This window comes from Gekko japonicus, unplaced genomic scaffold (genome assembly GCF_001447785.1).
Source record: "Gekko japonicus isolate JY-2015 unplaced genomic scaffold, Gekko_japonicus_V1.1 scaffold804, whole genome shotgun sequence".
In the NCBI taxonomy this organism is placed as follows: domain Eukaryota; kingdom Metazoa; phylum Chordata; class Lepidosauria; order Squamata; family Gekkonidae; genus Gekko; species Gekko japonicus.
Genome location: NW_015159735.1, coordinates 162,958 through 188,830, shown reverse-complemented (window position 1 = coordinate 188,830; position 25,873 = coordinate 162,958). Strand labels below are relative to the sequence as shown.

The 25,873-nt window shown below is 45.0% G+C and overlaps 1 protein-coding gene across 1 annotated transcript; it reads left to right on the top strand.

Moving 5' to 3' along the window:
* Positions 1–2,253: 2,253 nt before the first annotated feature.
* LOC107125860 (chromosome unknown open reading frame, human C7orf73) lies at positions 2,254–22,166 on the top strand. The gene is made up of 3 exons (XM_015429326.1): positions 2,254–2,386; positions 16,988–17,041; positions 20,484–22,166. The coding sequence occupies exons 1-3, from the start codon at positions 2,372–2,374 to the stop codon at positions 20,559–20,561; spliced, it is 147 nt and encodes a 48-aa protein (XP_015284812.1). The 5' UTR covers positions 2,254–2,371; the 3' UTR covers positions 20,562–22,166.
* Positions 22,167–25,873: the final 3,707 nt, after the last annotated feature.

The following is a 25,873-nucleotide window of genomic DNA, read 5'->3' as shown; positions in this document are numbered from 1 at the left end:
ACGGTTGTCACACCAGATACCCTCAATAGCCCTACAGATAGGGAACATCTCAGCAACTTCCCAGAGGTAACATTAAGACGTTCACAACGGAGCAGGCAACCTCCTGCCTATCTTAAAGACTATGTGTGCTCCCAAGTTGTTCCGTCTTCGGGGGGAGGAATTGTTGTGTAGAAACCTATGTTAAGTGTAATGTATTGAACGTGTTACGTGAATCACTCCATTGACATTCCATGTTAAGCTTGAGCCGAGCAAAGGCTCCTCTGAACGGAACTCCTATTGGTCGCTCTGTAACAGCGACCAATCAGAACTACCACTGGTCCCTGCGAGGGAAGCAAGCTCATTGGACTTTATCCCTACAACCCCATTGGTTGATTATTGTAAATAGGTGTGGCTATGTTAGCCCGGGAATGTTTAAAAGGAGCCTAGCTCCCAGTTGTTTCTTGTTCTGGTTATGAATGCGTTTAAGTGCTTGTTCGTTACTTCAATAAAGCTGAATCACTTTTGCTGGAAATCACTCTCTGATCCTTTGTTAGCACGATCTAACATTAAGCTTGAGTCTGGAACAGGATTGTGAACAGACCAATCAGAGCTGCACAACACTCTGGAGGGAAGCACTCTGATTGGACCTTATGTGTAAATACTGATTGGTTGTTAACTGACCTATAGGCGTGGCTACCTAAGCCCGGACTGTTTAAAAGAGAGCTTGTTGCTGTATGTTTTTGTCTCATTCTGATTTCTTCTGACTTCATTAATAAAGCTGTTATCACTGTTCACCTGCTGCCTTGAGTCTGGTATTTAACACTATCCTTATCAACAAATATGTTCCTATAGATGTCTACCTTCTGATGGACGGCATACTGCCTCCTGCATTCTGCTGTACATCTTGCATTCTGCTGTGTAAGCTTAACAGAGTGTGTTCTACTTTCTAGCTTCTAAAAGCAGGCTCTAATACTTCTCATGATAGAATATTGATGATGAATTCCCAAAATTTCCCAATCAATACCCATCCCCAACAATGATATGGGATTTAATGGTATGTTTGGGAGTGTCCCAACACAAAAAACCCAAACATCCATGAGGATCCGTGCTTCAGAATCATGTTTTTGCAGAATGGATTGACCACGAAGCCGTGGCCGTGGCCATGTTATGTGATTTGATGGTTTGTTTCAGGTGACTCAACTGAAAAACCCTGAGGATCCGTCCTTTGGAAGCAGGTTTTTGCAGTTTTGTGGTGCCATGAATTCATGGGGGGCATGATTTTTGGAGTGCTGCCTATAGTCTAAGACATGGTCTACAGTATGATGTTGGTTTCATTTCATTTCAGTGTAAAAATCATATGAATTCATGAGGATCCGTGCTTTGGAATCATATTTTTGCACCGTTGTAGTGCCACAAATCTGTGGTGACCCTTGTAGGCTAATACATGACCTACAATATGATGGTGGTTTTATTTCGTTTCAGTGTAAAAATCATATGAATTCATGAGGATCCATTTAGATCCGACTTTTCCCCAGACCGAAATGTAGCCAGTTGAGTTCCAAACTTACCTAATGGAATTGTGGAAACAATATTGTAACAGCAATAGCAATCATAATAGAACAAAGTTTGAGTTCAGTAGCGCTTTTTTAAGACCAACAAATTTTCATTCTGGGTATAAACTTTCGAGCGCCTGCACCTCAGGTACTTCTTCAGCAATAATAATGGTTAACGATCCAGCCACATTTTTTTTTCTCATTAACATTTTATTGGTAGGATTAAAACAATAAAACAAATATAACAATAAAAATATACATAAAGGTCATAAGAACAGTTATACATTTAAGGGCACTTTTCGGCTACAATGCTATGTATAGTTGTTGTTGTTGTTATTATTATTATTATTATTAGTAGTAGTAGTACCAGGAAAAAGTAGTAAACGCCAATGAATAAATTAATAGCTTCCTTTTGTATAAACACGCACACGCTTTGCATTGCGGAAGTCCCACAGATTGCAAAGGCGGAGTTCAGTACGTCCCGCGCCGTTTCGTTGCGTTTCGGTCGGATCGCCTTTAGCATCCGGGGCTGGGCGATATCCCACATTAAACCGTCCGTGGGGAAAAGCAGCCTCCTTACAGCTCCAGTTTTTTCCAAAGGAATCACGCAGCGAGCTTCGCTCGGGACGACTCCCCGCCTACGACGGGGGAGGGAGGAAATGGGGATGCCCGGGTTTTGTTGCGGAGAGGCCCCGAGGAAGCAGGGATAGGGCTATGGCGACGTCGGTCACGCCAGCGAGCCAGTCAGCGGAACGCTTGGGAGGCGGGGACCCGGAAGGGAAGGGGCTCTGGGTTTCGTGTGAGTCTAGCTGGAAGACAAGGCAGAGGCGGCCGTCACCATGTTTCAGTTTTTGGTGAGTGTTGGCGATTGGGGAGCACGTTGCCGGGACCGGGAAACCGGGGGCTGAGCCTTTTTCGCCCTGGCTGCTCCTCTCCTCTCGTCTCCTCTCTTCTCCAGAGCTGTGGCTGCAGTCCTAAGCACTCTTGCTAATGCAGGAAGCCCCCCGGAGTTCAGTGGGCTTACTTTGGTGTAAGCTTGCACTGTGTGGAGTGTGCGGAGGGGGTGAAATGGTCACTGGGCTTTCGGGAGAATTTCTCCCCTCGCCAGTTAATGATGGGGGGGAACTAAGCCTGAAAAGATAAAAGTATCTCTCCCTCCAAGCCCCAGTCGTCCCCGCCCATTTTCTCTTTTGCTAAAGACCGAACAAGCAAGAGGGCTTGCAAAGTGAGTAGTACAGCCCTTTGGGGTTTAATAAGCGGCCCACTGCCCTGTCCTTTTTGGAAAGCTGCTGCTGGCTAGTTTTAACCCACCTGTACACGCTGGGTTTGCAACCTTTTGGCTACTTTGAATTGGTATCATGTTTAGAAATGAATACCCTAAGAATGCCGGCCTCCAGGTGTGCCCTGGGGATCCCCTGGCATTCCAACTCATCTCCAGACTACAGAGAAAATGGTTGCTTTGGAGGGTGGGGCTGTATGGCATTTTCCTACTGAGGTCCCTGGCCTCTCCAGGCTCCTTTCCCCCAAAATCGAGGCATTTCCCAACCAGGATCTGGCAACCCTACCCCCCCCATGTCCTTCCAGGGGCCAGTGAGGACCTGGCATCCCTAGAATACCCTCTTGCCCGTCACCTGTCTTTTGTAGCAGTTGTATCCGGGTGCCCTTGGGGCCGCGGACTTTCCTCTCTCTTATTTATGGGTGCTGTGTACCCAGAGTAGCTGTCATGTTTCAGGTTTGTTTTTTTTTAAAGGGCAGTGGTTTGTTCTATGATCCCAATTTCATATACCCGGTTTCCACCTTCTGTAAGAAAAACAGTCCCCCCCCCAGTATAAAGAAGACATGGTGGTGGAAAGTGCTGTCAAGTCACAGCCAACGTTTGATGACCTCGTTGGATTTTTGGGGCAAGAAATGTTCAGAGGTGCTTTGCCATTGGCTGCATTTGTGCAGCAGCCTTGGACTTCCTTGGTGATCCCAATCCAAGTGCTAACCAGGGCTTGACACTGCTCAGCTTCCGAGATCCAATGAGATTAGGCTAGGCTTGGCCATTTAGACCAGGGTAAAGAAAACATAGCCTGTTTTATTTCCTAAAACTATTTAAAAACAACAACAACCGGCAATGCAGAACGTAAAGTATGTGCTTTCTCCTTCTGCCTTTAAGTTGGGGGGTTTTTTTTGCCCTCCCTGTATGCATTTGTTTGTTGGTTTCTTTAGTTTCAAAGCTGCTTTATGAAGAATCCAAAGCAGTTAAGATTGCTGAATAGAAATCAATGTAATTGGCTTCTCCCTCCCCAATAATTACAGGTTGTTGTGAATATTAAACAAATTGGTAGGGAGTATCTGCATACCTTGGGAACCCATAAATGTTCTCCTTATCCTTTAACAGCCATGCTATCATTCTGGGAAAGAGGATAAGGGCCAAAATATATGATATGGAGTCCATGCATCAGGACACAGGTTCTCAATCCTACTCATGCATACACAATCTAGTGGGGGACTTTCCTTTAATAAACTCTCACTTTCAACATTCCACTGCCGATGAGGCACGGAGAAGGGAGGGGCTTCAGGCTTCCATGCTGTAGCATTTTTGCCACAGAAACTGCTCTGTGGGGACCCTGTTTGAAACTAATTTGATCAGAATTGGAACAATATTTCAGATTTATAATTTTAGGAGCCAGTTTCATAATTGTATTTGTGTGTGTGTGTGTGTGTGTGTCTTACTTACAGCGTTCCGTGCGCCTTGGTGTTTAGTCATGCCGACCACATGACCACGGAAACGTCTTCGGACAGCGCTGGCTCTTCGGCTTTGAAACGGAGATGAGCACCGCAACCCTAGAGTTGGATTCGACTGGCTTTCGAGCAAGGGAACCTTTACCTTAGTAGTATGAGAAATAGATATTTCCAATTCCCGGATGCCAGCATGGCATTTCTTGGGACCTAACTGAACAAATAAGAGTAGTTCCTAGGGAGGTGGTGAGCTTCCGCTCACTGGCAGTCTTGAAGCAGCAGCTGGACAAACACTTGCTAGAGATGCTGTGGGCTGATCCCGCATTGAGCAGAGGGTTGGTCTAGATGGCCTATGTAGCCCCTTCCAAATCTATGATTCTAAGTGCTGGGGTTTTTTCCTGCTGCTTCTTCTTTTGTTCTGCAGACTTGGTTTAATAGCAGGGACCTGGCTATACTCCATCTGTTTCTCTCCCCTCCAAGTCATATGCCCAAGGAAGGGATTCTCAGTAGCTAATAGAGTTGCTTCTGGTTGCATGTTTACTTATTTATTTAGAGGAGTTATATTTCTCTTTTCCAGAACACTGTAAAGTCCACAGGAAAATGCTAAAACGCCCACCTCAGCTCAGTTGGAATCTTGGGCCACATAAAAATGCTTTGACCTGGCGGTTAAGCGTCAAGAGTAGGCCCAGACCTCCAGGGAGAAAGTGCGCCATAAGTGCAGATACTGCTTGGTTCTGCACAGGGCACAATCTCATGCATTTTGTATTTCTCATTATCTGGGACCAATGTGACAGCTAATTTGTTGGCTAATCTCTCCTTGATGTTGCTTGAACTTTGATCCACTTGGGATTCCTTGTGACACAGGGAGTGCTTGTGCAATTTGTTTTAAACCTCTGAAGTCTTCCTTTGCCTGCAGGCCTTTTAACATTTTTTTTTAATCCCTCTGAATGTTCACCCACATAGTTGTTTGCTGGGGTGATATTTTTCAGCCAGGTTGATAAGTGTCTGTGATATGTCTGAGTTGCTTTTGTTAAGCTTCCCCCCACCCAGGAAAGTAAGGTTAAAAAAACTGGGTTTCCACCCAAAGTTCAGCTTTTCATTGTCCATGTACTCCTCTCCTTCTAACTTTGTCTCAGTGAGCCACTGAAAAGGGCTAAAGGTCTTGGGGATTGTTTACACATGGGTCTTGGAGAGAATGTCTGTACTTCTTGGTGAGGGGCTGTGGCTTAGCAGCAGAGCATCTGCTTGGCATGCAGAAGGTCCCAGATTCCATCCTTGACATCTCCAGTTCAAAGGATCAGGTAGTTGGTGATGTGACCTCTGCCTGAGACCCTGGAGAGCCATTGCCGGTTGAGTGGACAATACTGACTTTGATGGACCAAGGGTCTGATTCAGTATAAGGCAGCTCCATGTATTCATGTAGTCTTAAGAGGCAGTATGGAAATGTAGTACTTGTCTTATTTATAAATATCCAGGTTAGATCACTGTAACGCACCTTTCAGAATGGTCCAGAAACTTCAGGTAGTCCAAAATGCAGCAACCAGGTTACTGTCAGGGGGAGGGTATGGGGTTCATATGACCTGTATGCTGAAAGAGATCTGCACTGGCTGCCCATCTGTTTCCAGGCACAATTTAGAGTGCTGGTTATAAACCTCTTGTGGCTGGGTACTTCCTCCTGTATTGTCCAGCCTGCCAGTCAAGAGCATCCTCGCAAGCCCTGCCTGCCCAGGCAAGGCCGGTGGCAACCAGAAGTGAGCCTTTTCAGTGGTGCCTTTGGAATTTTCTAAATAAGTAGATTATATTTATGAGACTGAGAAGCTCATTATGGTGGAAGTGGTTCCCTCCTACCTCCACTCCCATTTTGTCCTCGCAAGCAATGTGTGTTAGGTTGGGCTGAGGCAGTGTGAGACTGGCCCAAGGTCACTCAATGAACTTCTTGGTAGAGTGGAAATCTGACTCTTAAGTGGCAGAACAGAAAGATATGGATCATTGTTACATGGGCCTTTCTGCCTTGACATAGGCACCACCACCATAAACATAAGAGTCATCACGCTGGATTAGACCAGTGGTTCATGTTGTCAACAGTCTGGTGTTATAAAGAATCAATAGTGCACTAAGCGAATGTGCTACATCATAGGAGACTCCCAGTTTAAATCTTGCCTCTGCCAGTTACCAACCAGATGTTCCCAAAAGGCTTACAAGTGGGGCAAGGAGAAAAAGGCCTCTGTTTACCCCCCCCCCCATTGCCCCTCCAGTAGCTGGTATTCACAGGCATGCACCCTCTGGACAGGAGGTTCCATTTAGCCATTCTGCCAAACAGCCATGGGTCTACCAATGTTCCCTCTAAGCTGTGGAGTCTTGTGAGCAAAAATCCTACTTTGTGAGCTATGGGCATTAAAGTTGTGAGCGAGCCATTAGGTTGCTGCATAAATTAGTTTGCTTTGAGGCCATCCTTCCTGAGCTAAGGCAAAAATCTGTGAGCTGGAGGCTAAAAAACTGAGCTCGCTCACACCAACTCAGCTTAGAGGGAACACTGTACTCCATTAATTTGTCTGCTGTCAGCGTTGTAAAACCAATCAGACTCTTGCCATACTCCTAATTTGTTATTTTGCCTTTGTATATACAGGTTCATAGGTTGGATTCTTACTCTATGTTGAGAGCCAGTGTTTGCTGGTATCAGTTGTTTTATACTTGTTGCAGTCCAAAAACAAAATGAGAGAGGTTTTTTTTAAAAAAAAAAAATATGTTGGCCTTTCCTTAGGATCAGTCCTTCAAGAGTCCTCTTAATTCTTCTGAGGCAACCATGTAAGACCCTTCCACAGAGGGTGCCGTCTTCAGCGCTTCCAGGCTCTGAAGTTTCCGGCAACTCTCAAGTAGCAAATCTACGATAGAAATCACTTCTAATTAAGACTTTCTGATGAATGTTTTAAAACTGGGAGAATGGGGGTGGGGGAGAAAAGCTTTCTATATGCTGTCTTGTCTTTCTTGTTAGGTAGATGAAGAGGCTGGCTCAACGTCTCTGTGGCTAAGGCTGCTGCAGGGAGATAAAGGGATAATCTTCTAAACGTGTTTTTGTTTTCATATTTCAAAAGGCGGCAGTAGCTGTGCACTTCTTTTTTTAAAGACTGTGCATGAAATTAGGGGAACTGTCCGAAGCCCTGTAAATTCTCACTTGTCTTTTCTTTCTGGTTGCTAAATGCACCAACAGCTTTCCCCCCCTCCTGTTACAAAGTGTATGAATTCAGATGTAGAGGATGTCAGGTACTTGAAGCATTTCACAGCTATCACAGACCGTTTGGATTAGATCCATGGGAGTGCCAGCAGAAGACACTTGCTGATCTTTCCCCTTCCACCAGCAACCCTTGAGAGGTCTGAGAGGCTGAAACTGGTGGTCCCACACTGTGAAAAAGCCATATGGCTAAGAGAGCTATGGTGAAGGCTGGAAACTGGGCAGAATCATCCTCACCTCAGTTTTGCATCTCGATGTGGTGCCTTTGGAAATACTGTGATTTCCAGCATCACCTTATTGGAAGTCTAGTGTGGGGTAAGAGTTTCTGGAGGTATCAGGGCAGAAAAAGTCTAGGATTATATGCAGCCTGTTGGATGCTCACCATGACAGGTGTCATGTTTGTAGTGTAGATAGCATAAGAGTGTTGGGATCACACAGACTTTTCCCAGAGGCATGGAAAAGCTTGCTGCTGTTGAACTGACTTGTGCAGTAAGCACTATTCATGTGTTGGAACCAGCGGTCGTTTCGTAGAAAAAGAGCTAGGGGAATTCATTAGCATATGCCACACCCCCTGACATCACTGGAAGTGTGTCATAAGGCCACACCCACCACTCAGTTAGTCTTAGTCTTAAAGGTTAGTCTTAAAGGTGCTATTTGAACTCTTGAACTATTTTGCAGCAACAGACTAACACAGCTACCTCGGGGAAGCTCCTGGATGGGGCTGGGAGTCCTTGCGGAGGCCACGTGGAGGGGCCTCGGCCAGGCAGAGGGGGAGGATGCCAACTTACCCTCCTGCTTCTTCCTCCTTCTGCAACAGAATGAGGCTGGAAGCAGGGGGTGGCCGGAAGAAGGGGCGGGGCTTCGTCATGTGCCCCGCCCCCTGTACCTCACCCGGGGGGACTGCGATCCCCCGCGATCCCCCCCGAATCGACCTCTGGTTGGAACATGAAAGCATAATCTCGTGGGAGCATTTTCCGCAAGCCAGGATAGTATGACGCAGATTCTGCATTCCTTTTTTTCTACTAGTGTTGCGTATTTTAAAACAAATAACTGTAAAATTGTGATGGAGCGTTAGTACTTTGAACAGTGTTAAGGGCAAATGTGAACGATTGATTGGAGAGCTCTTCTGTGATCCCAAAACACCAGGATCAGCCAATAGCAGATCAGCCCATTAAACTAGAAATGATATAAATAATAGAAACGTAACAACAGTGGTTCAAAACAAACATTTTTGTCCAGCAGAAGGAGTTCTCCGTTGTTGCTAGACTTGGCATTATTCCTGCCTTGGGTTATAAAGGGCACCATAATTAATTGGAAAAGATGATCTGCGATCTGCACCTTGGCTCTCTTACTTCAATAATAGGTTGTAAATCAACCATTCAGTTGACCAGCTTGTTCATTCTGTTCTTGAGACAGTATAAAATCCATACACCGGGAGCTTTCCAAATCATTGTCTGATAAAAATAGCTTGAAAGTGTCCCACCTCAGAGAAAACACTTGTTTGAAAGAGTTCTCCCTGAGGTGGTAGCTGTGGTGATGTTCACAGCCTGTTGATTTCATACAAACTGTTCCTCCACATGAATGCTGAGGTAATAAAATCACTGTCTGAAGACTGCCTAACCTCAGGAGTATAAATAAACCATCAGTCCATTTTGAGTGTGTAAAAATTCAAACAGCGTACACTGGCTAGGCGGTTGAACCGAGAGGAACTCATGTGTCCCCCACCTCTGAGGAACAACAGGAGGCAAAGTTGCTAGCTGTTCCCCTATTGATGGGCCTCCTTTATCCCCCAGATATGGGTAATAGATCTGGATTCTCATCTCGGGAATGGAACTGTAGCAGTTGCACACAGTTTCTCAGAGAGCGCTGTCTTGTTAGCAGTCAGAATGCTTTGTCTCTTTTCCTTTTATCCAAAAACCAGCAAAACAGGCTTCGTGGCCAAAATGTGGGTAACCACAAAACCACTGGCAGGCTCCTTCAGAAATTAATGAAGGAGAATGGAGGTATGTGGCACAGAAGGGGACATGGTGGGGGGGAGATACAGACTGAAGGCTAGGCGGGTGTGTTGCTTTGGCAAGGCAAGGGATGGGCATGTGTGTGTCCAGCTGTAGAGAAGGCCAAGTTCCCCCCCTGCTCATTTGTGGCTTAGCTTACACTCGCTGTAAACATTAGTCAATTTTTCCAACCACTAGTCTGTGGAATAATGCCGGTTTGCGTATTATGCTTATTTGGTGTGCAGCAAAGAATCCAGCTTTGCTCTTTCAGGGATGAGCTGGAGTTTATCCTTATTACTTGCTGCTGAAGGTTGTAGATGCTGTTCCTCTTTCCCCAGATGCACCCAGAAGAATGAAGACACTGTGGTCTCAAAAGCCGTGTCTCAACACAGGTTTGATAGGAAGGCTGTCCTGGAACCACAGAACTTTCAGGACAGAATCAACAAAAGACTAAAAGCATAGGTGGTGATGGAGAGCGATATGCTATGCAGAAACCAGTGAAGCAGGCTTGGTCAGGATTAAAGGTTTTCTTTGGCATGAAGCTAGATCCTAAGAGTGGGATTTTGTGGTGTGTGGGTTAACACCAAGTTGATCTAAAATGTTTGCATTGGGGGGGGGGGAATAGGGAGATGGAAGCAGACATTCCGTAGTTGTCATTTAAGCAAAATGGCTCCTGGCCATGTCTGAGCGCAAGAACTATTTCTGATCAAAGAATACAGCAACAAACGTTTGGTATACCATGTTCATGAATGCACGTTGATGTGCGCCCGAATCCAGCAAATTCTAGATATCTCTCTTGTCAAAAACGATGACAGAATCGGCTTCCGGTCTGGCTCCCGCGAAAGGCGGACGCATCCTTGGGTCGCTCCCGAGGGGCGTCTCGCCCGCCCGCGGTGGAGGAGGGAATCCGCGCGAGCGGAGACCCGAACGAGCCCCTCAGGATGTGAGGAGCTCGGATCCGGGGCGCTTTAGGGCGCTCGAGGGGGGAGTCTCGCTCTCAGCCGAGAGGTTGGAGACGAGGCGCCCGCCATGCCCTGCCCCTTTGGACCTTGCTGCGTGAGCGATCCCGTTTTACGGGGTTTAGCGGAGCCACCAGACGTCACCGAGTGATAAAGCGATCATCCGAAAAAGTTGAAAAAGAAAAGATCGGCCTAACTGTGAGTTGTCAAAATGCAAAGAAAAAGATCTAAAACCGCTGCCCCCCCACCCAGCGAAAAAGGCGAGGAGGTTAACCCTCTAACTGCATAAGCGAAAAAGAAAAGGAGGGGGGGAATGGACTGAGCGAACAGTGATGTTTTCCCTTGATGTATTTGAAATAAAGCGAGAGAAAGTTTTGTCTCTCTGGAGCACAATTTAAGAACTTTCTAAAAGTAAACAAAAAAGAAAAGATGTCGGAGCTGGGCAAAAACGAGCGGAGAGAAGGGAGGGACTTCCGTCTGGGCGTTTGCTTGTGTGTGAGAGCCGGCTGTTTAGTGTTTTGGACTGTTTATGGTTGTGAATCCGATGGGAGTTTTGTAAAATGGAAAAGTTTGAACTGTGACAGCGAGGAGTGCCTGGCAAGCGCTTATATACGTCCAGTTTCGAGGAGGACCCAATAGAGAGTTTGGGAGCGGAAATAAAAGCGAAATGAAATTAATACCATTCTCAAAGTTGGGGACCTCCAAGGCATGAAAGGAAGATTTTTTTGTTAACAGAAACTCAAGGGAACTCAAGGGAACATTAACAGAAATTCAAGGGAACATTACTAACATATTAACAGAGAATTATATGTGACTGAACTGAGAAAAGAAGTTTGACAACACACAGAAGAAGCCCAAGAAGATTAATTGGACATTACTAACAGTTTAATTTACCAGTTTATATATCACTCAGCTTTCTCTTTCTCCCGCTGTCTACCTTTCCCTTTTTTTTTCTTTTAAGCGAAATACCTCCCCTTTTTAGGGGAGCTAATAAAATCTTTACAAAAAAAAAAAAAAACGATGACAGAATCCATAAAACAGCATTTCTGTGGCTCCTCACAAATCAAACCCAATAGTAGTAAGTCGTTCCCCCTCTCTTCAATCTTTATCTATAATAAACATAGGCCCCGGTTACACGAGTGGATTTGGGCCGAGAGAGGGAGGTTCGGGGGCGGAGCAAACGGGCGCGATCCCCCGGCAACATCTGGGAATCGTTGCCTGTCCGTCCCCGATCCGTCCCTCCCGCCCAAAACCCCGCTCTTCGGAGAAGAGCGCCTCAAGCTTGGCCGTGCTATCGCCGGCGCGTTCTTGCACCGGCGCATCCCCGGCTCCTGGCCGAACTGCGCATGTGTGAGCATGCGCAGTTCGCCAGCCTCCCCTTCCCACCGTCGTTTTCTCCCCAGCATCTGATCGTGCCGGGGAGCAACGGTGCCACGGCTCAGGGAATCCGTGGGATCCCGCTGCGGCGTATCTAATTCGGTGCGGCTTTTAAAAGCCGCGCTTTGGGCGCTTTTTTCCCTGCCGTGGTGGCAAGGACCATAATAAGCTTCCCACTGAAAACTGTTTGGAAACTTCTGCTTGTCCAAAATATGGCAGCCAAGCTATGGTCATGGGTGGGAAACGGAGTGTATCACTGCAAGTGCTGAAGGATCTGCACCAGCTAACCATTTGTTCTTGGACACAATTCCAAGTGCTTTTTTCTGTAAAAAAGCTACTCCTTAAACTTTATTGACTGATAGCAGTCAAAATTAGCATGCTGGTTCAAATCGTGCTCTACATACGACATTGGAATGTTTTCCAGTTCATATTTTCCCGGAAAACCCACATCACTCCCTGCTGGGTAGTTTCGATTTCAAGAGCATACGTTGCACCGGTGCTCTCTCTGCTTGGAATGATTGATAAGGAAGGCCGAACACGAGTAATGTTTCCCTTTTAGATTTGGCTCTGCTTTTGGTGGACATGATGCAATTTAGCAGAGCCCATGAGAAACATCACTTCTAGAGCAATGCAAGCTATACTCACAGCTTCATCACATCCATGTGCAGTAACCAGGTATTGATTAAGAGCATGGGACACCAAGAAACATGGAAGCTAGATGTGCTTTGGGATGAGTCCAACATGGATCTAGCCTTGGGCTTTTGCTAGTGCAGACATACTGATCTTTAAATAAGGGGTTAAACTAGCTGTGCTTTGCAGTAAGTCGCTTTGAGTTACGTGGACATTTTCAAGTAAGCGTGCATTAGAGGGAGGAGCTATGACTCAATAGTAGAGCATGTGCTTTGGATGTAGAAGGTTGCATGTTCAACCCGTGGCATTTCAAGTTGAAAGGATCAGGTAAAAGGTGATGTGAAAAGCATCGACCTGAGCAGCTGGCAGTCAGAGTAGATAATACTGATGTTGGCAAGCCAGTGGCCTCAGTGCAGAGCAGTTTCATGTGTTCAGATTGGGCAGTATGTTGGGTTTCACAGCTCAGAGTGAACTGAGAGGAATTAGTTCAGTTGTTAATGCTGAGCAATCCCCAGATGGGGGTCTCCCTGGGAGCCACACGGAACTCCTTGGAGTAGGAGCAGAGTATGAATGGAATAAACAAATATCTATAGTAACATAGATTTAGTGTATTTTTTTAAAGAGGCAGATTTTCAGCAGTCAGTGGGATGGTGCAGTGAAAGAACTACCCACTCCTTGCATGCCCAGTCTCTGACTTTCAGCATCGGAATGAAGCTTAAATCCTCCTTATCTTAGTGTAGCATGCATTATCTCTCCCCTCCGCCTAATTGGGGGGGGCGGGAGGTTTCATTAGCTTGTTCAGTAAAATGTAACCCTTACACAAACAAACAAAAAACATGTTTTAAAATGTTGCCAGTAATTGGGTGGGATGAGTGGAGGAATTAAATGTCATGTCATTATTCTGACAGGTCATCTATCCATGTGGAAAAACGAGCAACCAGTTTTAATTTCCCCCGAAAACCTTTTAGACAGTGTTTTCCAACTGGAACGTGTGTTTGTGGCTGTGAGAGCTGCACAAGCTGTATCTATTATTCAGTGTTGTGCCTTCTTTCTAGATGGGTATTGATTGGAAGAATCAAGTGCATCTGTTTGGAAGCGTATACATTTGCTCATGTTCTTTTGCTTCAACCCCCAAACATCTTCATGAGAACAAGTTGTGATCTTAAGAACATAAGAGACGCCAATGTTGGATCAGGCCAAAGGCCCATCCAGTCCAACACTCTGTATCACACAGTGGCCAGAAATACCAGTGCCATCAGGAGGTCCACCAGTGGGGCCAGGACATTAGAAGCCCTCCCACTGTTGACCCCCCCCCAGCACCAAGATGACAGAGCATCACTTGCCCCAGAGTCCCTATCTATACATTGTGGCTAATAGCCACTGATGGACCTCTGCTCCATATGCTTATCTAATTCCCTTTTGAAGCCGTCCATGCCTGTAGCCGCCACCACTTCCTGTGGCAGTGAATTCCAAGTGGTAATCACTCTTTGGGTGAAGAAGTACTTCCTTTTATCTGTTCTAACCCGACCGCTCAGCAATTTCATGGAGTGCCCACGAGTTCTTGTATTGTGAGAAAGAGAGAAAAGTACCTCTTTCTCTACCTGCTCTTTCCCATGCATAATCTTATAAACCTCAATCATGTCACCCCTCAGTCGTCGTTTCTCCAAGCTAAAGAGCCCTAAGCGCCTTAACCTTTCCTCATAGGGAAAGTGTTCCAACCCTTTTATCATTTGAGTTGACCTTTTCTGCACTTTTTCCAAAGCTATAATATACTTTTTAAGGTGTGGTGACCAGAACTGCACACAGTATTCCAAATGAGGTTGCACCATTGATTTATATAGGGGCATTATGATATTGGCTGATCTGTTTTCAATACCCTTCCTAATAATCCCCAGCATAGCATTTGCCTTCTTTATTGCAGTCACACACTGTCTCGACATTTTCAGTGAGTTATCTACTACAACTCCAAGATCTCTCTCTTGATCTGTCTCTGCCAGTTCAGACCCCATCAACGTGTATTTATATTTAGGATTTTTGGCTCCAATGTGCATCACCTTGCACTTGGCCACATTGAACCCCATTTGCCATGTTGACGCCCACTCGCCCATCTTTGACAGATCCCTTTGGAGTGCCTCACAATCCTCACTGGTTTTCACCACCCTGAACAACTTTGTATCATCCGCAAATTTAGCCACTTCACTGCTTACTCCCAACTCCAAATCATTAATGAACAAGTTAAAAAGCAGTGGACGAAGTACTGATCCCTGCGGTACCCCACTGCTTACCCCCCCTCTACTGAGAGAACTGCCCATTTATACTCACACTCTGTTTTCTATTAATTAGCCAGTTTTTGATCCATAAAAGGACTTGTCCTTTTATCCCATGATTTTTGAGCTTACTTAGGAGCCTCTCTCATCACCTCAATCTGACTCAGGTCTTTCAACACCCCTTCCGAACTCAGCGGTTCTGGAGTGGGCAAGCACTTCTCATCTTCCACAGTGAAGACAGAGGCAAAAAATGCATTTAGCTTCTCAGCCATTTCCCTATCATCCTTCAGTACTCCTTTTACCCCTTGGTCATCCAAGGGCCCTACTGCCTCCCTGGCTGGTTTCCTGCTTCTAATGTATTTGAAGAAAGTTTTATTGTTGGTTTTTACGTTTTTTGCTATATGCTCCTCATATTCCCTTTTTGCCTGCCTGACCACAGACTTGCATTTTATTTGCTATAGCCTGTGTTCCGTTTTAACAGTGTAAGGTTTTAATGATTGCACTTGCTGTCTGCTAACCATGTAACCATTTTAAAATATTTATTATGACCTGCTGAATGGAGACAGAATTTTTGTGGGGGAAAGGATGCGGTTTTTTGCTGAGTGTTCAGCTGCCATCCTGATATCATATGATTCCCCACTGGGGAAGAGGGGCATTGAATCCACCTTGCTTGGTTCGTTGTATAAGGCAGGATTGCCTATATTGCTACTCTGCCCTGTCTGCTGGGCAGTTTGGAAGACCCCCTTCCTGGCTTCTCCTGGCTTCCAGGTGATGGGGGTTTCCAGGTGTTGTGCTGTGTGACACCCACTCCTTCCTCTCAACGCTTTGCAGTTGTCTCTACCGTTCTCTGTTCACAGAATGTCCCAGATCAGGCACATATTTGGGGAGGGGCTGTGACTCAGTGGATGAGCATCTGCTTTGTGTGAAGAAGATTCCAGTTCAACCCCCAGCACCTTCCATTAAAAGGACCAGGCAGTAGGTGATGTGAAAGACCTCTGCCTGAGACCTTGGAGAGTTGCTGCCAGTCTGAGTAGACAATACTGACTTTGATGGACCAGTTTTCTGGTTCAGTATGCAGCAGCTTAATGTGTGTTCATGTGTGGGGTAGCTTCAATTAGCTTATGAGTTGTGGCCTTTCAGTTACAAGGTCCCCAGGTCACGAAGGGCTTTGCAGGTAAGTACCAGCACCTTGAACAAGATTTGGAAACCAGTGCAAAAACAGCCAATGCAAAGATCATAAAATAGGTATATTAGAATATGTACAGCCCCTTGCTGGTAAAAGATTGGCTGCTCCATTTTGCCCCAGTTGCGGTTTTAAAATTGGCTCTAAGGGCAGCCCCATGTAGAGCGTATGACAGTTGTCAAGCCTCAAAGTTACTGTTGCGTGGATCAGCATGGCCAGGTCAGTAGTCTCTAATGGGGGGGGAAGCTTATGGGCCAAATTCATTTTTGTTCACTGTGGACACCTTGTGCTCAAACAGCAGAGCAGGGTCTAGCAGCAGTGAAGCTGCTGAGTAGAAGAGGTTGCTGCTGCTGCTTGGTTTAGCTCATTTTGAAGCTGCTCCAGTTTTGTAAATAGAATAATGGCTTTGTTTTCCTCCAGCCTTTCAAGGGACCCATGCGTTCCTTTCGGTGCCAGAGAGACATTGGATCAGCTTCTGTTTTTCAGATTTTTGTCTGAAGGCTGCCATTTCCCATATTTCATCCTCGAAGGCTAAAGTTGCAACTATTCAAATATGTTGTTCGGAACAGAATGCAGACAGGAGGTCTTAATATCAGTTCTTGAAACATCTCCTCTCCCGCCCCCACTTTTATGGGATTTTTGAACACTCAGCACAATGAAGAGTTCCAGAGAATGCAAAAATTTGCATGCTGTATTGTTTTATTTTGGTCGGTCCTAAAAAATATCTTACGACACTCGTTTTTGGATGTTTTCTTTGTACCAGCATAGTGGCTGCACTTTCATCTTTATGTGTGCTCGAACAGGACAGAGTGTTCAAAATGGCACGCTTCCTCTGTTTTTGCATAGCTATTGACTTGAAGGAATTAGTCGTTTATGGCTCACGTGGGAGCAAGCATTCTAAAAAGTGGAAACCGTTTGGCAGAAATGTTGGCTCAGAAAATGACAAATACTTTAATGAAAAGCAGGTTTTGTTTTGAAGCTGGTAAAAAGCAGCGTTTTAAAAAAGTTCCAACAACTGGAAAAATAAAGTTCTATTTTCTCAAGCACATTCCGGAGAAAAGTATAATCCTCCTTGTCTTGTTTCTTCTTTAGGTTGGCTTTGCGCTTGGCAATGTAGTTGGGATGTATCTGGCCCAGAACTATGATGTAAGTACACTACAACCTTATGTGACAACAGTGGGTTTGTGTTTGTGGTCACAGCCTAAAGCTGTGTTAGAAACTCTGTAGAACACTTATTTTCAGACCTGTCATTCATGTTTGATCCCCAAAGACAACATGGGGCTCATACTTAATTTACTTTATTTACTCCCCTTGAAAGGGTTACAGAACACCACAGCTTGAAAACGTTTTCAAATGTAGCTCTCAGCTTCTGCTGGGCACAAGACATAAGAATCCGTTATTAGCAACACAACATATTGTAAGGGTAGTGAGCAAATAACAGCGCTCTGAGAAGAAATAGTGAGTGACTGGACCTTAGCAGGGTTGCCAACTCTGGTTGAGGAAAATCCTGGAGCCTGGGGGAGAGTTTTCAGTGAGTAAAACTCACTGTGAGTATTTCAGTAAAATACATTTACAGTATTACAATACACAATACAAAGCAGCCATTTTCAGGCGAACGGACCTCTGTAGTCCAGAGATCAATTGCAATTCCGGGCTATCTCCAAACCCCACCTGGAGGTTGACAGCCCTAGGCCTTAGTTTATTGAACCCCAGCCTGCTTCCCAGGAGTCAGACTGTGAAACAAACACCGTCTCCTGAGACAGAATTCCCTAGCCTACCTCACCAGCTGTGAAACCTGATCTGAGGGAAAACTAGCAATTTAGCTATTCTTTGCTTCAACTCTCCCTTCCTATTGGCTGTCAAGGTTCTAAGGGCCTTGGAATGGCTTTGATTGGTTCACACAACATTCCAGCCAGATTCAAAGGGGATTGGTAGGGGTCATGAAATGGGCAGGGCTTCGACCTGTCAGTCACAAGCCTCTGGGCCTGGTTCATTTTCAGAGTAGTTGTCCATAATTGTCCCATCTGTTATGGAGGAGCTCTGGTCATTTCTCACTTGGTCTGCCTTAAAACCAAATAGGCTTGTTCAGTGAAAGTGATTGCTTTTGTTAATGGGAGTGTGCCCTGATCTGGATGACCAGGCTAGCCTGGTCTCGTCAGATCTTGGAAGCTAAGCAGGGTCGGGCCTGGCTAGTACTTGGATTGGGGACCACTAAAGGAGTCCAGGATCACTCTGCAGAGGTAGGCAATGGCAGATCACCTCTGAAAGTCTCTTGCCCTCAAAACCCTACAGGGTTGCTATGTCAGCTGGGACTTGATGGCACTTTCCACCAACCTGGGAGTGGAGAGAGGGGGGGGGGGAATAGATAATTTTGGAGCTTGTGCTTTGAATGAAAAAGTCCCAAGTTCAGTGACTAACTTACCTTGTTAGACATTGGATGGAATGTCCTTTAATGGTGGGAATGATGGAAAAGACTCCTGCTTGAAGCTGGGAAGATCTGCTCCCAAGACAGGGTGCTAGGCTGGGGAAAAAACATGTGCTGTACTTGAGAGAAGGCCTTGAAAAGAGTCCACAGAAGGAGAAGGTGAACTGTGGTCTTTTTGGTTATACTCAGCTGAGACAGTTTCAGCACAAATCCTGAAACAGTCAAGGAAGGATCTAAAAATAAGGTTTTTAAAATTCTTATGTCGGTCGATTTGGCATGTGTGTTCATTTTTGTAGTTTTTAGTTTCTCTTAAGGGTAGAATATATTGACATTTGTTTGACTTGAATAGAAGTTTAAACTTTATTGGGAGACAGATTAGGTCAGATCTTCTCAGAAAACTAGAATTGTGTTATTGCCCAACTAAAATAGTCAGATGAGATTGCAACCAGGAGTGTGTGTATGGTGTGTATGGGGGTGTTGAATGTTGGTGTTACAAGACACCAATAGAGGAAGATGCATCTTATAAAGGTAAGGTGTTGTTGGAAATATTCTCTCAATGTACAGTGATAATTTCAGATTCCTGGTAGAATAATTACTGCATTTGAGTTCTTTTACATTTCAGTCTCTTGCAGAGCAGTATTTAACATTATTGAATGAATTTAGGATGGTGCACATTCTCCTTATTTTATTACAACAACACCCCTGCAAGGTAGACCAGCCTAAAGTCACCCTGTGAGTTTGGTTAAAGAATGGGGATTTGAATCCTCCTCTCTCACTAATGCAGCTCTGTAACTGCTATACCACACTGACTGTTATAGATATGATAGATTCTACCCCTTGTAATACTGCTGGATTATCTAAACAAGTAACTTGTTTCAGTTACTGCTGGAATGGCAATTAATGATGTTTATGCCAAAAACTGAATAAGAAGAATCCGGCATACTCTTGCTTCGGTAAAATTGATACAGTCAGATACACAGTTGGTTCACTTGTACGGGCCAGCCATACTTTGCCATTCTCCCATCTCTTACTCCAATTCATTAGTTATTTACTGTTTAGCAGAACTAGAAACCATAGTTTGCTGCTGTTACATCAAAAGCAAATTATGGTTTGCACATGCCCTTCAAGCCCTGACGTTGGATGGCCCAGGCTAGGCCAATCTTGTCAGATCTCAGAAGCTAAGCAGGGTTGTTCTTCGCTAGTATTTGGATGGGAGACCACCAAGGAATACCAGGGTCATGACGTGGAGCCAGGCAATGGCAAACCGCCTCCGAATGTTTCTTGCCCTGAAAACCCTATGGGGTCAACATAAGTCAGCTGTGATTTGACGGCAAAAAAAACAACAGCTTGTCCTTCAAACCAGGATTGCAAACTGATTTCAAACCGTAATTTACAGTTCTGGTTTGGAGAGTGAGCACAGACCCTAACTTGCCAGGGCATAGGTAAAACTAGGGATGCCAGCCTCCAGGTGGGATCTGGGGATCCCCTGGAATTACAGCCAATCTGCAGACTGCAGAGATCAGTTCTCCTGGAGAAAAGGGATGGTTTGGAGGGTAGACTCTATGGCCATGTACCCCACTGAGGTCTCTGTCCTCCCCAGCCTCCATCCCCAAATCGCCAGCTTCCCGACCTGGATCTGGCAACCTTACTCCTCCATTCCCTGCTGGTGGCCCGGGATGACCTGGCAACCCTATGTAAAACAGGAAGTTACTAACGAAATGTGTGTTAAACAGGAAGTAACTAAAGGAATTGGAGCATGCCAACTTAAGGCTTGTTCCCATAGCTTCAAAAATAGTTTTCATGTTAACCAGGTGACAGAGGGAGAGAATGACCTTAAATGTTTTGAATAAGAGAGATGGCATGGATGCATACTAGTTGTACTAAGGACATTGGGATGATTTTATAGAAGACAAAATGTACTGTAAACTCCCATTTTCTTTAATGTAGTAGTTCTGTAATGTTCTACCCCAAAATACATTTTTAAGCACTTATTTTGCATCTTTTGCTTTTCATCTCTTTTGTTATTCTGTTGCCTTCTTGTTGTTAATTGTATTCCTGGATTTGTGAAAGCTTGTCTTCCTTGATCATCCCCTGAGTTACTGAATTTAAAAACTCTGAACAATTCTGACACAATTCTTCTGGGTCTTCCCCCCCCCCCCATAGATTCCAAACCTTACAAAGAAGATTGAAGACATCAAACGAGATGTGGAAGCTAGGAAGAAGCCTCCAAGTGACAAATGATGATGATTTTGGCCATCTCTGTACAAGCATAGATGATGTAGTTTCTCCAGTGGGTGGAGCTCTTGATGTGGCTTTGGAGAATGGCCTGGAATTGGAGGACTTGACTGCCCTTCGTCTGACTGCTGAAGTCACCACTTTACCATGGGACCTTCTAGCAGTTTCTGGACATTTGACTTTTTTTAGCCCCTTGTGTGATAGGGGAAAGAAACCCCCCAGAGTATTTAGATTATTGTCATGTGTGTGGTAATGTTGTACATTAAGTATTAACGTGTTTTGGGTACAGAGAAATGAAATTCCTATCACTGTTCCAGCTCGCCAGTTTGTAAAATTATGGACTGTTACAGACTCGTGAATCAAATTAAAACACATACATTAGGAAGGATCGTCCGCAGATGATTCCCCCCCCCCCCAATATATTCTGTAGCACAATGTTAAAGTCTTTTTTATACAACTTGTTAAGTACCAAACCACTGGTGATAAAACCTCATCTTTGTTCTCAGAGTGAACTTTGCTGGCTTTAAAGTTGTTGGGGTTTGTGCCTTGCTGAGGACGGGCATCACAAGAAGAACGAACCAAGAAGTCCTTTGGCTCGTGTGTTTTGTTCAGGTCCCTTCCAGCATGCAAACTTACAGAATTAAACGGTAGTTTAGAGTCTTGGGTTGTCGGAGAGAACAAACCAGTTTTTAGTTTCGCTTGATTCAAACATTACAACATACTGCCAGTCTACTTAGACAAAAAGGAGGGACCGGTGGAGCTTGAAATTTGAAGGATTTCCTGGCTTGTTCTTGTTGCTCATTACTTGTGAATCCTGCCACAGTAGCTTGCCCAAGGGCACATGATGACTTTTTGCCAAATAAGATTTAAGTCTAGGTTTTCCAATTCCATGTATGGCATGCTTACCACTCACCAGTTGACATTCTCTTGGGGCATAAATTAATGAGAACTTCTTGTATTCCTCCTACTTTGGTTCCCTTAGTAAACCCCAAGAGACAGTATTAGTTGGGAGGGGGAAGGCTCCCATGGAGAAGACTTTATGGATCTTTCCACTTCCTAAACTTGGGATGGTGAACCATTGGTGCTTAAAACATATCTGTTACCCTGATGCTTCCATCCAGTTTTAATAAAAGTGGATGTGTGAGAGAGACTCCGTGCTTCAGTACTGCATTTTTTTTCCAGTTGGTACTGCATGTAATGCTCCTACAGATGAACTCTTAGAGACTTTATTCAAAAGGTTATTTTACCGCACTCTTTCAATGTTTATTGACCTTCAGAGCAGCTTGCAAAATCCATAAAACAGTATGAGCAGACTTAGGAGCACTAAAGCAATTACATTTTGCAGTGAGACTTCCTAATTAAGATCCTCTGTGTGTCTTTCAACAGTGGCATGTGGTGTTCATTAATGGCTTCCGACCAGTCCAAATCTTGATAAATTAGCCCATGTGCCTTCTTGCATTGCCTCATGGGAACGTTAGTCCCCTCTACCCACATCTGCAAAAATCTTGTTTTTAAAACTTGGATACAAATAAAAACAGATGCATCTTGATACTTGTTATTACTGTAGTGTTCTAGGCATGCAATGCCAGCCCCGAAAATTAAAAGGAAAAACAACCCAACTGCCGTGTCTGGGATGAATGTGTGAAGGTTTGTTTTTGCAGTGTGGCTACTGTAGGTCATGGCATACCACTTCATTTGCAAAATGGTCCTACTCTCCTGCATGAAGTGAAATGGATGTTGTATGTTTTGCTGGCTAACCCAGTATTCATCTCTGCAACGATCCTTGATTTGTTGTGCAGACATTTGTCTGTATCTGTATTTAACTCTGGCATGATTTAGACATAATGGCAAACCTTGGTTTGGGTCCAAGATGTGCACACAGCAAATACTGGGTTGTTCTTCTGGATTTATCTCCTTCGATACAAACCCAAAATACTCAGTGTTGCCCCCCACTACTATATTAGTGGTGTCGGCATCTAGTCATGCTGGCCACATGACCACGGAAATGTCTTTGGACAGCGCTGGCTCTTTGGCTTTGAAACGGAGATGAGCACCGCAACCCTAGAGTTGGACTCGACTGGCTTTCGAGCAAGGGAACCTTTACCTTTTACCCCATAAAAAAGCATCATAATAAAAGCCTAGGGGGAGGGGTTTTTTTTAACTGGATGGATGGAGTGTGGCTGCCATCCTGCAGATGGAGCCCGGAGATCCCCTGGAATTGCAAATGTTTTCTAGGTGACAGAGATCAGTTTAAACTGGAAAGCCAGTTTGGTGTAGTGGTTAGGAGTGCGGACTCTAATCTGGGAGACCCGGGTTTCATTCCTCACTCCTCCACATGCAGCTTCTGGTGTGACCTTGGGTCAGTCACAAGTTCTCTCAGAGCTGCTCTCTCAAGAGCAGTTTCTGTCAGAGCTCTCTCAGCCCCACCTACCTCACAGGGTGTCTGTTGTGGGGAAGGGAAAGGAGATCGTAAGCCGCTCAGACTCTGAGTGAGGGCGGGGTATAAATGTATTTATTTATTTATTTAAATTTATAACCTGCCCTCCCCGCGAACGGGCTCAGGGCGGCGTACAGATGGGGCCAATGCCCAATACTGACCCAATCCAATCTTTTCTTCCTTTGGTGAAAACAGCTGCTTTGAAAGTTGGGCTTGATGGCATTATGCTCTGCTGAGCTCCCTCCTGTTTCCAAACCACACCCTTCATAGGCTGTACCCTCTAAATCTCCAGGAATTCCCCATCCTGGGGTTGGTAACTCTAGACTGAAACAACGCATTTCAGCAGTAGGATGATCAGCCATCTAGAGGATCGTTTTCTTTTAAAAAGTGTCAGGGGAAGAACTGCCAGCTCCCTCTGTGGCCAGGGAACCCCCAAAGGCAGTGTGACATCTCAAACCGTGATGTGATGATTTTGGTGCAATGTCTAAACTGTGGTTTGCAAACCGGCTTGAAAGTACTATTTGAGGTCCTGGGTTGACATCTGCTTTCAAACCATAGCTGGATGGTTTGGGTGTACAGATGGTTTGTTGTTTGCAGACTCTAACGCTGAGTCTAGTAGCGCCTCATTAGAGACCAACAAGGTTTTTTTTTGGGGGGGGGGGGATAAGCTTTGGAGAGTCAAAGCTCCCTTCATCAGATACAAGTAGAGAACTTGTGTCTGACAAAGGGAGCTTGACTCTCCAAAGCTGATACCCCCAGAATCTTGTTGGTCCCTAATAAGGTGCTGCTGGGCTCAGATCTGGCTGCTCTACTGCAGACCAACATGGCTGCCCTCTGAAACTGGCTTGTTGTCATTTCTGAATCGTACGTGTGTCTTGGATTGTGGCCCCTTTCTGCACTTTTTCCCAATGCTATAGTATCCTCTCTGAGGTGTGGTGACTTCCCTTCCCTTTTCTTTCCCTTTTCAGTTGAATTCTTTCAGTTCTTGATAGCCGTCTTAGTCGTCGTCCCCCCACACCTTCTGTAAGAAAAGGGCTTTGCATTTTTACATTACGGCTTGAGATAATGAAGAAATTGACTTGCAGATCACAAGGCTTATGTTTATGTATTTATAACAAAGCTAATTCGTTGAAAGCATAATAATATACAAAAGGAGATCTGTCTCAAAACAGTCAGTCCCAAGTAAAAGCATTCCAGTGTCAACTGCTCCATACACCCTTTTTAAGCAACTCTTGTTTGTGGCGATTTCTAGGACACCTGCAGGGAGACTGTTCCATACACCACTCTCATTCTAACTCGCTGACGTGAGGGGACAGAGGGGAGGGGCAGCCACAAAGGATCATACAGAGAGAGTCAGTCCTTCAAGAATGAAAAATATCCCCCCTCCCCCCCCCCAGAAGAATTCTGTGAACATACTGTTTCAGTTCAGAACTTCCAGTTTATACCAGCCTTCTCTCCATTTGGAACAAAACAGCCGTTTAATAGAAGAATAGAATATAAATTTTAACATTAAAATTTATGCCTGTCCATTGCACGTCATGCTGATGCCCTAAATTTATGCCTGTCAATTGTACGGGGTAAGGGTTAGAGTGCCAGACTGGGCCTCGGGGACCCAAGTTCTAATCCCCACTCGGTGACTGGGTGACTTCAAGTCAGTTACTCTTTCTCAGCCTAACCTACCTCATAGGGTTGTTGTGAGGATAAAATAGAGGGAGGGATAACATGTATACTGGTCTGAGTTTCTGAGAGGAAGGAAGGGAAGGATAAAAACAACATAGGAAGGAAGGGAAGGATAAAAACAATATGGCACAGAAATGGTGGAAAATGCAATCAAAAAATAATTGGGAACATAAGCAATGAAAAACGACAAAAACAAAAAGGCGCAGTGGCAACAAATGAGAACATAAAAGAATGATAATTTCATATGTCCCAAATAACCTCCTGCCCAGTTTGCTGCCAAAGAATGTTACTGTTTTAAAACACCGAAAGTAAAAGCATTCCATCTCTGCTCGTATGTTACAGATCACAAGAATATCACAAAGCGGAATAATTTATTTAGTTGGCAAGCAACCCCCCCCCACAAAAAACCGTTTTTACTAGCAGCAGAAGAGTATTCTGGTTACATAAGTGGCCTAGGGGAACAGCAAAATAAAGTTCATAGTACAATTAGGTGGATTAATGTGGGGTTCTGCTCTATCTTTCGCCGTACAGTTCAATATTTTCAGAATAATTCATTTATTAAAACAGCAGGAAATTTGCCAGTCCAGAAGCTTAGTGTGACCAGGGCCAGGGCTGGATGAAACCATGCAAATGCCCTAAATTATGCGAAGGTTAAGAGAGACCCCACAGTATAGCCCCAAATGGTGACTTAGCTATTTTTTATTTTTAATACTTGGAGGCCAAAGAGGAGTTTGGCCCTCCTCTTGTTTGCGAGGACTTTTTGGACACCTGCAGGGAGCCATACACCACTCTCATTCTAACTCGCTTACAAGAGGAGACAGAGGGGGAGTAGCAGTCACAAAGGGCCATACAGAGAGAGTCGGCCAAACTCTGGCTTGTGCATAAATCCAGCCTAGGCCAGGTTGCTTTTGAATGGAGACACTCCTTTGAGTGAAAAGATGCCTCTGAATGGGCTGCAGCCAGCCCTGTAGCTATGGATTTTTTGGGGACGGGGGCTCAGGGGGCCACAACTAATTAAAGTTAATTACATTTATTCCATTTGGGGCCAGCCCAGAAGAAACGCTGGGGACAGCGAGTCTGGCTGCAGCAGCTCTGAATCTGGAAGCAGTGGTTCACTAACTGCCGCCGTGCAATTGTGACATGCATGAATCTGCTTTATACTGAATCATACCGGTGTCAGTATTGTTTCCAGGGTCTGAGG